Below are 15,308 nucleotides of genomic sequence, written 5' to 3'. Positions count from 1 at the left end.
TAATTATACCTGGTTTGGTGACTTGTGAGGATTAGCAAGATACATGGAAATCACTGCTCCTTGACGAACAGATCACAGGGGTTCCGTAAATGGTGCCTGTCGTTGTTTTTATTTCCACGTGGGCACATCATCTCTCCAAAAAGCCCCAGTTGTTTCCTGGCCAGACGGCTAGCCCCCTCCATCTCCAGGCACGGGCAGGCCCGGGAGCCCTGCTGGCATCCCGCAGCCCCTGCGTGTGCTTCCCCAGGGCGCCTTCTGCCCCGTGTACTGAGCCCCAGAGGAGCGGCCGTGGGAACTGGGGAAAGCTGCCCTGTGCTCCAGCTCCCGGCTCCCCTGCCATCTGCTCCGGGCCTTGAGGGGGCTGCTCCGCGTGGACACCAGCAGGCCTGGGCACCAGCAGGCCTGGGCCGCTGACCTGGCCATTTCTTCCTGACCCCTCTGGCCTTGAGAGCCGTGGGAGCTGAGGCCACCAGCAGGAGTTGGGTACCAACGCCCGCACCTGAGGTCCTGGTGGAACAGGTACGGCTGTGGGATAATGCCATTGAGGCCAACTCGTCGGGTGGAGCACCCGCAGGCCCCCAGATGCCCCCCACATACACCCTCACGTGGAAGTCTCGGTGCGCACGGCCCGCTGTGGACTCGCTCCTAGTCACTCACCGACAGCATCCCTGTGCCAGGGACTGCAGCCCCTTGGCCGTCTCCTCCCAGCCGTCCGCTGAGGCCCGGGCTGGAGCGCCCTCTTCTGGCCAAGGCCAGAACTAAGCTGCCCAAGGCTGGCCTGGAGGAAGGCAGGGCTCCCGCGGGCCTGTGCCCGGCCCAGTCGTCCTCTGGCCGGGCCAGGCACTGCACTTTTCCCACACACGCCCAGCCTGGCACTTCGAAGACCCCCAAGTCTCAGGAGATACAAGGCCAGGGTGGTGGCAGGCTTCTCTGGTCCCCAGGAACTGGAGGAAATCTTGCTTGGAAGTCGGAGGGCCCGGATTCTAGACACAGCCCCACCTCTTCTTGTGTGATCTTGAGGAAGGCACCTTCCCTCTCTGAGCCTCAGCTTCCTTACCTGTAACAAGGAGGAGCTGGACATTTTCCAGCCTTGTTTAAGCAGCAGTGTTCTCCTGTCAATGGAAATCTCACCAGGGGCCCCGCGTCTTAACATGAAGGCCGAGCTCTTCCGACTGAAGCAGGAGGGGCCTGCAGACAGGCCCAGGTGACAGCCCCAGGAACCCCCCGGCTCGGACGCTCTGTGGTTTTTGGTAGGATCCCGCCTCAGGGAGGCTGATGTGCCCCTACGCCCTGGAACGTGAAAGGAGGTGCCCTGTGAGCCCTCTGAACACCCCACAGAAAGTGGTGCAGACAGCGAACCCCACCACCAGCCAGGTGTGGGCAGCCTGCCCTCTGTGCCTCGTGGACGCGCAGACCAGGCACCTGTATGCCTCGGAGAGATCGTGGTGGCCTGGATGACGAGACTCCACAGGGCCTGCGGGGCCGTGGTCCTCAACCTTGGCTGCACGTTGGGGTCACCTGGTGAGCTGTGAAACCGCCCGAGGCCCAGGCTACACCCGGCACGATTAGGTGACATCGTCTGGGGCTGGTAGCCAGCCGCCAGGTCCCTGGGAAGCTCCACTGGGTCCACTTGCAGCCAGCTGAGCGGCATTGGCCAGCAGGAGCAAGGGCCCTAGGGGCCTGGAAGTCGGCTGTGGGAGAGGCCAGGAGCCGGGAGAAGACAGTGCCTCACCGTCCTTAAAGCCCCAGCGGCAGTCACACGGGGAGGGAGGGAGCCTTCCTGGGGGACAGACAGGAGCAGCGTGCGGAATGTAGGGGAGACAGATTGGAGAACTTCCCAGCAGCTGGATCATCCCACAGCGTCCCTGGGAGCACTGAGCTCCGTGGCTGCCGGTGGCGCAGAGGCGGGGGCTGCAGGGCCCTGAGGGAGGCAGGCTGCCCCTCTCAGGCTGTGGGCCCCTGCCCTCTGCGGGGGCATTCTGGGGGTGCACCTGTTGCTTCAGCAAGAGCCCTAGGGCCCCTCTGTCCACTCGGTGTGTAACTCACGATGCTGGAGGGGATCCCTGGGGTCTTGAGGCACCCCCAAATCCCAGACTCCTGGACCCGGAAGGACCTACCGATTGTTGGGCCAGTGCTGTCAGCCCGGCTGCACCATTGCTCAGGCTCCGTCTCCACGGTCACTCCGAGCCTGTGGCCGAGGCTGTGCACGGCGGACCTGAAAGCCCCCAGGGATTCAGACCTGCACTCGGGCTGAGAAGCACTTGGCCTGCCCTGTGCATGTCCATCCAAGGACGCCAGCCCAGCAAGGGGAAGTCACTCGCTACAGGTCGCACGGCCACCATGGCAGAGCCAGCCGGGGCCCCAAACCCAGGTCTCTTTGCTGTACACCAGCTGCCCATCTTGTGGGTGGACTCTGGGGGCACTCCACTTTGAGGTAACTTTAGCAGCCAGTTTATAGAATATTCTGGCTGGGAAACTTCTATCTAAAGGATGCAGTGGCTCAGCTCCCTTTTCCTGTTGCTTCCTCATGGCAGAGTCGGGGAGCCTCCCACCAGAGGTCAGGCAAAGGAGGCCAAAGGGCAAGTGCTCTTTGTCAGCTATGTAGTGAGGGCTGCTGTATGCCAGGCGCCAGCCCAGGGTCAGAGCCACACCAGCAGGCGGGATGTGGTCCCTTCTCCTGGGAGCTTTCACCCAAGGGAAGAGACACACAGAACACGGGTAGTCAAATGAAGTCATAGGCACTGTGTTAGTCTGAGCCCTGGGGCTTGAGGAGCACATAGGAGGCCCTAACCAGTCATGAGTAGTCACGGAAGGCTTCCTGGAGGAAGTGATATATAATTAATCCTTGAAGGAATTTGACAGGAAGAAGCAGGAGAGGGAAGAGTGCCAGGGTGAGGGAACCACACATGCAAAGCCCTGGCTGGCCAATGGGGTGGGCTTTATCCTGAGGGTCCTGGGAAGCCACTACCTGGCCTCTCAAAGGCTCAGGGTACAGGAGGGGCTGGGTGCTATGGTGTTGGCTCCTGTCATCCTAGTTTTTAAAGAATCTCACCAGGGAAGGCTCTGGACCAGTGAACACACTGGAGGTTTTCCTATTGATAAAGGGGGATTTGAGGCTCAGAGAGGGATATAACTATTCCCAAGGTCACACAGCCCCCAGCAGAAGCTAGCCCACTCCTGCCCGTCATTCCCACGTTGTAGGATGGACACATGCTTCAGAGCCCAGAAAACTCACAAGACAGCCAAAATTAGGATCTGCACGTCATTCAAAGGAAAACCAAAAGGTCATTTTGAAATGGTTCCTGGGACCTCCCTGGCCCTTCCTTCATGCTCTTGATGACAGCCAGGTGCTGGCTCAGAAACCTCAAAAGCAGCTGAAAGTGGGCGGCCTCCCATTAAAAATTTGCTGTACGTGGCAAATGCTGCAAGCAGCTGGGCTGCCAGAAGAGGGCACTGGCCCCCCGTGCCCGGTGCAGGCTGGGCCCCCGCAGCCCTTCCCGACCTGTCCTCTGCATCTCCTGCTCCTGCAGTCCACTTGCCCCGTGTTTTCTCTGCTTATCCCCATGCTAGCCACTCGGAGCCATCCGTGACGAGTTCTCACTCAGGCATCTGATAGCGTCCGTCATCCCCTGCATGAATCAGGTGGTGTGTGTGTACGTGTGTGTCCGTATGCACACATGCTGATGAGCGCATCCTGCCCCCTCTGCGTGCGTCAGGCTGGTGTGTGTGGGTGTGGACACACACTGATGAGATTCTGGCCCGCTCGCCTCCACCCGCTCCGTGCCTTCCCTGGCAGGCATGCTGGGAACCACATCTTATAGAGAAGTGTGCGTGCTGGGCAGCTCAGCTCTCCCAGGCCTCTCCTGGCGTGATCTGTACACTCTGGATGTGGCCACAAGTCTGTGCAGGTCCAGCTGCTCCCTTCCGGCCACCCCCTTAGCAGGGATCAGAAAGATCCTGCAGGACAAAGCATCAAACCATGAGGTGGAGACCGGGAACAGGGCCTGCTGCAGGACCCCTGGGTGGAAGGGCCATGAAGCCACTGGCTTCAAGCCTGTGGGAGACAAGATGACCGCTTCAGCGCCTTCCAACTTGTGTCTCTGAGTCCTGAGGTAGATTAGCCTGCTCTTGGCGCCAAGGCTAAGCTGAAAGCTGTGTTTACAGGGCCCAACATCCTCCCACATGGGGTCGGGGAGGAGGGCATCTGCCCCACCCCTCCTTAAGCCAGCCGTGCAAAGAGGCAGAGAGCTGCCGGCCGTGCGCGCTGTGTCAGCCTGTCCCCCACTGCTCGCAGTGCCGTGCGCATCCAGATGTGCTCTCGCAGGAGCAGGTCAGCATTGGCTGTTGGAAAAGTTTGGGAAAGATGGGCGTTGTTTCCCGTCCTTGGGGAAACCCACCTTTGCCATGAGCCACAGGACGGTCACGGGGAGGCCCTCGCAGTGCCCCGGCTCCTGCGGGCGGGACTTCAGGGTGCAGCGGCATCAGCATCGTGATCACGTCACGGGCCTCCTCGGTCTGACACATCCTCATCTCATGTCCTCAGTGCATCCTTGGGTGGGAGGGAGGAGAAGGGGGGAGGAAGGGCGAAGGAGGAGGCAAATGAAGAGCAAGGTGGGGGGATAAGGGTCCTCTGCATTTTAGAGACGAGAAAAGGGAGGCCCGGGGGAGAATGGTTTCCCAGCACCGCCTGCCCTGGGCAGGAGGCTCGAGTGGCACCTTGTTCAGCTCGCGGCTGCGGCAGAGGGCTGTCAGGTCGACTCCTAGGGCCTGATTTGCTGCGCATTCCAAGCTGATTTACAGGATGAGCTGGTGACAGCTTTGGGTGCTCCTCCCAGAGCCTCAGTTTCCCCAGCGGCCTCTGTACATCAGCCAGAGAATCCACTCTGGACCTTGGTTTTGCCCTGGAGTCTGAGAGCAGCAAGATGCAGACAGACTTCCCTAGAGAAGAGGACGGCTTCAGACAGCAGTGAGGGAGTGGGGATGTGACCGCTTGGCATTGAAGTAAATCGGGCCATCTCTGGAGAAGCTCTAGGAGCACGGACCAGCAGCTTTGACTGGGAGTCGGTAACAGTGCAGACTCCCAGGCCCCCACCCAGGCCTGCAGTGTATGACAAGGCCCCCGGTGATTCGTGCCCATCCAAGTGTGAGAAATACTGCTCTTGGATAATAGTTCTCAGAGCGTGTCCCCCCCTCCACCCAGCATCGCCTGGGAGCTTGTTAGCAATGCAGACTCTCGGGCCCGCTGCAGACCGTTGGCATCGGCAGCGGCCCTTGGGGTGAGAGGCCTGTGCGGGCACTGCCGGCTGGCTGCCGGTGGCCGTCTGACTCCTCGCGTCTCTGCTCTCGCCCGGCAGATCTGTGGGATGCTTCTCACCTGCTGCCTGCGCCGGAGGCTCCAGCTGCGCTTTTACTAGTGGCCAGCCACGTTCCCCCGACAGCTTCTCACAAGGACGGGTGCCCAGATCCCGCCTGCCAGGCCTTCGGCGTCAGCATCAGCTCACCTAGAAACGTCCCGGACTATGTGCCCAGCCCCTTGGGACCCACCAAGTGCCTGAGACCGTGGCCCCTGTGTTTCCCACCCAGGCCAGGGACCCTCAGCCCCCTCCCTCCAGTCCTGGTGCTCAGTGCCAGAATCCCTGGGCAGGGGACTGCTCCTGCAGGAGACATCAGCTGGGGCCCCTCCACAGGCCCGGGGCTCCTGTGGACTCCAGGAGCACGAGGACTGGACTCCCTGCTCCCTCCCAGCTCCTGAACCTAGAAGGAAGGGCGGCAAACCTTGACCCCTCTGGGACTCCTGCATTTGGCACACGATCCCCCACTGGTGCTGATACCCCTTGCCCTGGATGCTCTCTCCCCTTGGGGAAATGCGTCAAGGTGGGGCAGTGAGGGCTGGCTCTGCCCCCAGAAGACCCAGCCCTTTGATCTCCGCCCCCCATACCACGTCACCTGGAAAGGAGTATTGTGATGGCTTCGGTCCTTTCTGCAGGCCTGGGAGGGAGCGAACTGAGCAGAGGCGGCAGGAACTGGGGCCGGGCAGGGGCGGGGACCAAGCTGCCAGGGCAGGAAGCAAGGCAGGGTAAATTGGCTACACCAGGAACCTGAGCCCCACCTAGTGGCCCTCCCCAGGAGTGATCCCCCTGGGAGACCATGGCCCCAAGCCCCAGCCTCCAGTAATGTGCCCCTCAGGGATCCCCTCTCTGTGGCCCGATTCTCAGGAGTGCCAGGTTTTAAAACCCTCTTCAGCTCTTCATGTGGGTGGATGTTAAAATCCTCCCGGATCAGACTGGATCCCAGACCCCACAGGGTCGGAGCCACCTCACGAGGGGGAGGCTCACGTGCAAGGCGCTCAGCCCTGAGCCTCGCTGTTCCCGGGCCCGCTCCCCCGGCCACGTGGCCACCACCAGCCTGCCTCCAGGGGCCTCGCTCTGCCGCCTCTGCCATCCGTCCCAGAAAGAATACAGTCCCTTCCTTTGGTTCTCTCTTGCATCTCTGAATTAGGCAGGAAACTCTCAGGAGGAACTTTCCCAAATGCTGAGGAAGAACAGAAATCCAGAGGATGGGTGCTGGCGGCTTTCCGAAGAACAGCTGTCGGCTCATAAGACGGCACGGGGACCCTCCAAATGGGGCTTCAATTGGGCAGCTCATAACACGAGGGCCCACCAGCTTCCACACCTCCCAGGTCCCGCATTTCCTATCCTGGGACCCTCTTATGTCCCACCCTTGAGAGGGCAGTCCCTTATTATGCTAGGACCAAGGCTGAGAAAGGTCACAGCTTGCGCCGACTCATTCCAGGCCCCAGTCTGAGGAGTTGGCTCTGGCTGGCTTGGGTCAGCCCTGGCTGAAGGGTGCTCTCCCTCCCATACACGGTCACTGCTGTTCCCCGCACAACCCCAACTGTGCAGAAACTGCACAGCCTCAGCACAGGGATCACCACCCGCACAGAGGGAAGACCAGGTTCCTGGGCCAGATTGCCTCCCGGCCTCACAGTTCTCCAAGGGATGTCAGAGCCCTGGCTGGCTCAGCTCCTCTGCCTGGAGGGCCCTGGGGTTGCCAGCGCAAATTCATTAAGCAATCCCAGCCTGTGCCAAGGCCAAACATGATTATCTTTGCTGCCTCCCATCTTCCCAGGATTCATGCAGATAATCAGAAAGGACCGTGACTCCCACGCTCTCTGGGGGGCCAGACATCAGGCCAACAAGCCTTACAAGTGAGGGTTGGAAAAGAGAGCCACGTTCTTCCTGCCGAGGGGCCTGAGGGAGGCAGCAATGGGCAGAGAGGTTCTGTGCCCCTATACATGCCTGCCCCTTGGGAGGTCCCTTAATTCTTCACTGGGTTCGGCCAGGCTTGCGGAAATGAGGACAGGGCTGGTGGGCGGACATCACTTGCACAGCCTTGTCCCGGGGCCCAGGAGAGCTGATGCGTGTGCCCCAGCCCCGTGTCGGGTAGGCAGGCCTGACTGAGGGCCGGAGCAGCTGTGATTCCCGCCCTGGGCACTGTGCCACCCACACTGCTGCTGGAGAGTTGCTGGTCCAAGCTGCAGAGAGCGAGAGGAAGGCCCAGAGCTTTTGGCAAGTGTGACCTCGTGGTTCCTGCGGGCAGCCTGGGAGATGAGCCAGGGTTAGCGGAAACGGAGGCCCAGGCTACGGCAGGCTCCCACTGGGGGCACACAGGGGCTGCCATCAGAGCCAGGGATGCTGTCCCCCATGGGGTGTGCCCATCCTGCCCGTGAATATGCAGGTCTGCACCCAGGACAGCTCCTCCCGTGTCCCTGCTTGGAGGCTGTCATGGTCCTTGGAGAGAGAAGGGCATGCCTGTTGAAAGCTGTCATTGGTCCTGTGTCAGCAAAGGGGCCTGCACACCGGGGTCCAGGAAAGAAGCCGGCCCCCTGCAGGGGTCTGCACTCGGCCACTGCTGGAACACTGTGCAGCTGGGGCAGCACGTCCTTCCCTCCTCCGCTGACAGCACAGCCGCCCGAGGAGGAATGACACATCCCCCACTCCCCGGTGATGGCAGCAGGGCGGGGGACAGGAATGAAATTCGGCCTTTGGTGAGGGGATGAAGGTTTGTTTAAAATGTTTGTGGCCCTTCTTCTTTCTCCCGACCCCTCCCCAACTCCAGGAGCCCCTCAGCATAGCCTTGTGTTTGCTGAAGGCCTGCCATCCAGTGTTAGCCACTAAGTACATCATCTCATAGTGATGGCAGTAGGAGGGTATTATTCCCCCATCCTACAGATGAGCAGATTAAGGCTAACAGAAGGTAAGAGATTTGCCAGGCAGCAGCGTTGGCTGTTGCGACACCACTGCGGCCTGATGGAACCCGGGAAGCTGTGCTGGAGCCCCCTCTCCTCAGCGTTGCTCAGGTCTCCGTCTCTGTGACAAGCCGTCAGGCTGACACACAGGAACGTGTCCCTCAGGGGCACCCCTCCCCTGCTGGACGGAGGTGCCCGTCATGGCCCCAGCTCCAGCACCCTGCACGTTTGCCATCAGAAGAGAAGTCCGGCTTCCTCCAGGCTGACAGCCGGGCCCTCCTGGCTGAGTGGCTCAGGCAGCAGGCGGGAGCCCAGGCGCCATTGCTTATGGGGACGCCCGGCCTGTCACCTCAAGTGCCAGCGCTGACCCCAGAGGGAGAGCTGCCTCCTCAGCAACCAGAGTCCACAGGCGGGACGTGGGGTCTTGTGCCTGGGGGAGGTCATTGTTGGGTACACGGAGGGCTTGGCAAGCAAGCAGGAAATGCCTCTGCCTGCCCTGTGCTGGGAGCCGGGGGACCTCAGGCCACCTGCACCTGCAGGGCCTCCCTGGGTGTAGAAGAGGCACCTGGGACTGCAGTGTCGGCCTCCTCCTGCTACTTGCCCTCCCCCACATTGCCGATGCCGGGGCTCTGGGTGGGCACACTGCGCTCTCAGTCTCGGGGCCTCAAATCTCATCAGGCTGCTCACCCCGTGCATGGCCATAGACATGGCACTGAAGGGGGGAGGATATGCCCAGTGATGTGCCCCAGGACCCTCATGCCCGACAGCCAGTTTTGATCCTGGAATCTGCCACGCCAGGTCCATTTTCAGGGCTTTGAGGTAGAGGAAGTGACGAAACAGTTACCTTCATTGTTGCTCATCCCAGCACCTGCCTTGAAAACATGCCCTTGCTGGCCGCTTTGGGCCTGGGTAGAGAAAGGGAGGAGAAGGCCGTTTGATTGGCTAAAGAGACCACCTGTCTTTTGTGTCACCGCTGGGTGGCGCTCACATCCACTGAGGATACCAGTGACCAGGTGTCTAAGCCCGAAGTTCTTAAACTTGAGTGTGAATCAGGATCGCCTGGAGCTGCTTAGCACAGACTGCCAGGTCCCACCCCGGGCTTCTACTCAGTAGGAGTGGGACAAGAATTTGCCTTTCTAGGAAGTTCCGGGGTGATGCTGATGCTGCTGGCCCTGGAACCACACTTTGAGAACCACTGTTTTAGACCACACCACAAAGGAGGATGCTTTCACCTTCCTCCGTATGTCACAGCCCCCAGGGTTCAAAAGTCCCTCGGGATGTCTAGCTTGAGTCCCACTCGATTCACTGTGAGAGGGCGGGATGAAGCGTTGCCACCGTGGGCAGTCCGCAGCCAGCCGGGGAGGTGGCCCTCCTGCCGTGGGTTCTGGCAGCACCTGCCCCGGCCTCTGGCGGGACTCCAGGTGGCGCTCTCTCAGTGTGTCTGAGATCTGGGGCCGGGTCCTTCTCGGAAGGGACAAGTTTACACCCCCCAGCCCCGTTTTCCCGTCACCTCTGTGTGCCTTGGGAGAGCCCCGCTCCATCCTTGTGTCTCCAGTGCTACTTCAGCACAGTGCCCAGCCCTGTACTTCATCCCTCAGCCTCCTGTGTGCCCCTTCCCCTCCTGCTTGTGCACTGGAGACACCCTGTGCAAGTGCCACTAGTAACCCCAGGCAGCCCAACGTCAGTGAGGCCGATGGGTTTCTGGAACCAGCTGGCCCACAGAGAAGTTGCCTTAACCCACTGCGTATAGAGAAATTGCTCTAGTTGTAAACACGCCCCGCTCCTTAGCTGGCCTCAGTGTGAGCTGGCCGCCCGTGTGTGTTGGGGGAGGGGGGGTGTCACAATAAAGGATGTGTCTAGACTGCCTGCGGCTGCTGTTTCTTCTCCTCTGCGGGGGAATCCCATGGCATCAGTTCGTCAACTGCGTTTGGACCCCCTCTACCTGCTGAAAACACGCAGTCGCGATGGGGAGAGAGAAAGAGCCCTGTGCGAACCCCACTGACCACACTGCTGAGGGCCCTGCTCGCCCTCTTTTGGCAGCCCCCGTGCTTATTTGTTTGAACTGACCTGCCTGCCCATGAGTGTCACTAGCTCCTGGCTGTAACCAAGAGCCCGGCTCAAACAAGCATGCTTGAGTTGTGTTCCTCCTAAAGCTGTTTGCCTTCGCTCAGCCAGTGTCCCCACACCACTTCCAGGGGCACATAGCCAGCCTCTGCTAATGAGCCTGCGGTTTGCTCGTCCTGCTGCGGGCATCCCCATGCTGTGCAGCAGGGGCGGGGTGTGGTGAGAGCTCAGGAGCAGGGGGCCCTTTGGCGGGCCATTGGCTCCCAGCTGAGCTTTTCAAGCTGAGATGCACACTCTTACTGCTCCTGGGACCCCCAGACCATCTCACCCCAGAGTGACAGCGTTTCTTCACCTGCACCTCATTGGTCCTTATCCCCAAATCCAGACTGGGACCCTTTTTCACCTCAGTGCAAAAATACTTCAATCTTCTGACTCAGAGGAGCTGGGGGCATCAGGTTGCCCAGTGCAGAGATAAAGGAAGTAAATGCTTTGTCTTTGATGACATAAACACTCATTCTATTTCATTCACTGTTTGGTCTAGAAAACATGCTTGAGGTGGTGTGGGGTCAGTGGGGGAACCTGAAGAGACTTGGGAAAGCTTGGCTCTAGGGATCCCAAGATGGTGGGACTAGGAGTCAGGGTGGGCAGGCAGGCTGGGAGCCAGCCACTCACCTGGCTAAGGGGGCCTGCTCACTTGCTGTGTAAGCAGATGGATCCACCCGAGGATGTCCCCAGGTGGGGACCCACCTTGCAGGGGAGCCTGCAGCCCTGGCCGGCTCTGCTGTCTCCTCGGCCCCTTTGGTCAAGTTCGTTCACAATGGGCAATCACAGTGGCAGCCTTCCGATGGCTTGGCCATTAGGGGAGTGGACTCAGTCTAGGGCACGTCCACGGCCACCTACCTGTTGGATCCAGACATCTGCTCACCTCCATCATCACTATGAGTGTAAGTGTGTGTACACACAAGCACACAAGTGTGCCCGAGGAGGGACGTGCACCCCTCCAGGTCCCTCCCTGTGCACATGGGCAGGGCGGGTGGTGGTCACTGCTGTCTAAACAGCCCTGGAGGCCGATGGGGGCCTAGTCAGGCGGGCAGGCAGTGGAAGCCTTTGTGAAGCTGTCCCCCTTGGTAGCTGAGCTGGCCTGTCAGCTGCTGCCACTTCCCAGCAGGGGCTGGGCTGTCATGTGGCCGAGGGTGGGCTGCTTCAAGCTGGGACCCTGCTTCCCGCTCCCTCTCCCCGACGGAGAACAGAGGCTGCCGGTGGCCAGTGAAGGCGGGGAGACGACAAAAGGGCCAAAGGCCGAGATCATTCCACTGACGTTCTTCTTAAAAACAAAGATGAAATGCCTCTGCTTCCCTTTTGCCCCTGCTTTCGTCCCTGGCTGAGCCCCTGTGTGGCAGTGACTGAGCAGGAAGGAGAGGGCACTGCGGGGGACCCCGTGGGATCCTTCGGATCAGGCAGGGGTGAAGAGGGCAGTAAGTCAAGCTTGAATCCAGCCCTTTCCACCAGCAAGTGCAGAGCGTGTCACTGGCCAGAGGACATGAGCAGGCCAGCAGAGCCCAGAGGGTCAGTGTTCCATCAGCCCGGGCACTCTTTGAAGAGGCCATGAACAATTTCCACCTGACTTCTAAAATATTGAAAGCAGCTCATGAATCCTAATTGGGGTGTAGAGAACCCCAAGTTGGGGACCAGAGAGCCATTTCAACATGCTGTCCCTAAGTTGCCAATCAGGAAATAAGAAGGCTGAGTCGTTTCTGGAACTGGGGTCTCTTTCCAGAGAAAAGAAATGTATTGAGAACGTATTGGGATTGCAGGGATCTAGTGGGAGAGAGTTGGGCGGGAGGAGGGCGCCTAAGGGCAAGGAGCTTCCTGATGCCGTTGCATGAGGAAACACAGGCTCGCCCTGTCCACACACTGGGTCGCCCTGCTCCTGACATTGGGTGCGGCTGGGTCCCCGAACTCTGCAGCTGCCAGAAGAAAAATCTCGGGGCAACAGGCTCCACCCACTAGCCCCAGCCCCAGCCCACCGGGTGGCCTTGCTCTGCCAGTCCCCTGCTCTCCTCCGCATAAACAGACACCAAGGGAAGCTGGGTGGCGCCCCAGGCTTGCCCCCGCTGGCTCTCAGCCATCTGGCAGTCTCTAGGGCCGCGAGGGGAGAGTCCAGCCAGGCCGCTTCAACCCGAGGGCCTGGCCCCAGCGTGCCCTGCGAAGTGTTCTTATTCTTGTTAGCTTAAGGAGACACAGTAGTCCATTTCCACGGCGTCATTAAACTCAGCAGAAACGAGATGGCTGAATCAATAGCCTCCCGATCTTTGCTGAATGCTTTAAGATGGGACCATTGCAATGCCAATATTCTTGTGTCCAAAATGACATTCATTTAATCTGACTTCCCTCTTGCTTCTGTGGATTATTGAATGCTGCTACTGGGCCAGGCCAGAGCAAAACTGACCCGTCGGGGGAGCTTGCCCGCTAAGCCCTCACACCTCCTTTCAACAGCTCACTCCCCGCTCCATACGCCAATTCCCCTTTCTAGATCACTCCCCTGTGTCCCCAGCTTTCAGGGGATGCTCCTCCTTGGGGACTCCTGAGGACCCAGATTTGACCACTTTCTTGCCAAGCACCTACGCTGGTCCAGGAATAAGCTGGATGTGTTTACATACATGCTTGTCCTTCATCCTCACAGCAAATCTCTAAAATAGGTATTATCCTCATTTTGCAGAAGACAAAACCAAGACAAGTTCCAGGACCACCCAACACTCGCATGGACACCAAGTGCAGAGTGGGAATTCACCCAAGACCCTCCAACTCCCAAACCCGCGCCCCTCCCACCCAGACATGGTGCGTGTGTGATGGAGAAGCTTCAGGCACAGTGACAGCCGATAAAGTGGTTGTGGTCAGGAGAAGCCTAGCTAACGTATAGGAAAGCACCGACAGGCTGGGAAGCACAATACAAACGACAGGAGAGATTTCACGACACCAGGCTGGTCTCTGCCCATCCCCTGCACAGGAGCACGCGCCCAGAAAATACACTCATCCTCCATTCAGGGCAAACGAGTCATCCACCTGTCCAGGGTGAGGGACGTCACGCCAGATGAATGGCAAGAATGCTCCTTCTCCCCCCAATAAATCTAATTCGTCACCAAGGCTTGTCCATTCCCTGTGTGGCTTTCAAATCTGTAGGTTTTTTTCCTTCACCCCACTGCGCTTCCCTGCGGGCTCCATCATCTCACCTACATCACTGAGGCAGCCTCTCCCTGACGTGCCAGCATCCAGCCTGTCCCCTCTAACCATTCTCCACCCTGCAGCCAGAGTGATGGCTCTCAAGGGCAGATCTAGCCCATCACAGTAGGCTTCAGACCGTTCAGCGGGCTCCCATTGCACTTAGCTTAAAGTACACACACTTTAACCTGGCTTCCCAGGTTGAGGTCTGGCAGCTGCCACTCTCTCCAGACACCCACTTCACCCTCTGTGCGCCAGCTCCAACACTGACAGCACACACTTTCCACTCCTTGCCGGGTGAACTCCTGTCTTCAGCTCTCAGCTTTGACATCACCTCCCCTAGGGGGCCTCAGCTTCCCCAATTCGGGGTCAGTGCCTCTCCCATCCTGCGGACATCGCTCCCAGAGCCCTGAGCTGCAATCCCGTTTGCCCTCTGCCGCCCCTCTGCGAGCACAAGGACTGGCCCTGGGCCATTCTCCATTGTATTCAAGCTGCTTGGCACAAGTGAGCTTCCAGTAGGTCTATGAGTGACTGAATGTCCTGTCTCTGCAGACCCCAGTGCTGGCCGTTTTGAGGGAGTTCTCGTATGGGTAACTTGCTGCTGCTGCTCGTAAACCATCCTTTCTCGCTTGCCCTTTGCTGAGCACCAATGGGGAGGTGGCTCTCCCACCACATCACACAAGAATGGGGGAGCAACAGAGGGGCCCCCTGGGTCAGCTCTGCCACCCCCTCCCATGGGCTGAAGAGCCCAGCACCAATCCCCAAAGGCTCCAGCCTAGTCATTCCCCAAAGGTTCCAGCCTAGTCATTAGCAGTCCCAGGGAAGAACGACGCCCTGCCCTGTCCTGATACGAACGTCGCCTCTCCTGCCAAGCCAGGGCGGCCTGCCCTCACGGCTTAGCTCATTTGACCAGAGCCCCGAGCTAACAGAGAGGTCAGTGCCTTCCATCGCCCTGTGAGCCAAGAGACTTCACTCTGTCCCCCAGAAGCAGACAGCACAGAAACCCTGGGGGCATCCCAACAGCTGTGGCCACAGCCTGGAGGGCAGGGGTGAAAGGGAGCACAGGCTGGGGAGGTGGCCTCCACCACAGTCCTGTGACCCGGCCGGTCCTCAGTGGATGATAGAGGGCCAGCCCCTCAGCCATGACCAACTCCCGACCCCAGAGCCACAAGGTCCCATCTGGTAATTCTTGGGGAGGCTCCCAGGGACCCCATGCCCGCTGGACCTTCAACAGAGGGTCACCTCGGACTCCTCAATCCTCAGCAAGTCTCTGGTGGCTTTGGGACAGCGGCAGCAGGACGAGGTCACAAAGGTTGATGCTCTGGGATGATGCGGAGCCAACCCGGCCACTCCCTTGAGGACGAGGGAGACAGACCTCCACATGTGAAGGGTTTAGAGATGCCCCCGACGCGGACCCACGCTGCGCATTCACTGTTGCCCATGCCCAGCGGGGCCCACGGTACAGCAACGGCCCAGGGTGAGGAGAACGTCAGAGCTCCGCTCGCCTGCAGCTTGTCCCTGTGACTGTGACAGCGGAGGAAAACCCACAGACCAGAACCCTGACCGCGGGACCTGGGAGAGTACACTGCGGGAAGAAGGCAAAATCAGCAGCACGCGTGGTTTTAAACGCCTCCCTCCTGTGCTGCTGCCCGTCTCATCCCAACTCTGTGCTTCCGTGCCCTCCTCGAGGCCATCTCAGAGCCACCCCAAGTGGGTGCCGCCCAGGCCAAGTCACCCTGTGAAGTCCCCTCACTCCTGGAAGAGACAGCAGGCTCAC

The 15,308-nt window shown here is 59.7% G+C and overlaps 1 protein-coding gene across 3 annotated transcripts in view; it reads left to right on the top strand.

Moving 5' to 3' along the window:
* The window catches only part of TSPAN11 (tetraspanin 11), a 74,020-nt gene extending 60,565 nt beyond the window's left edge, over positions 1-13,455 (top strand). For 2 of the 3 annotated variants that reach the window (XR_011497175.1, XM_044756198.2), the window contains one exon: positions 5,355-10,133. Coding sequence is in view for 2 of the 3 variants with exons in the window: in XM_044756198.2 (XP_044612133.1) it covers positions 5,355-5,414 (60 nt within the window). In the remaining variant the exon portion in view is untranslated. Of the gene's footprint in view, positions 1-5,354; positions 10,134-13,031 lie in introns of those variants that run through there. The other variant, XM_070495147.1, reaches the window with a different exon arrangement.
* Positions 13,456-15,308: the final 1,853 nt, after the last annotated feature.

Source organism: Equus asinus, chromosome 22 (genome assembly GCF_041296235.1).
Source record: "Equus asinus isolate D_3611 breed Donkey chromosome 22, EquAss-T2T_v2, whole genome shotgun sequence".
NCBI classification, from domain to species: domain Eukaryota; kingdom Metazoa; phylum Chordata; class Mammalia; order Perissodactyla; family Equidae; genus Equus; species Equus asinus.
The sequence above is the reverse complement of the archived record's forward strand: the minus strand, read 5'-3'. Positions and strand labels throughout refer to the sequence as shown.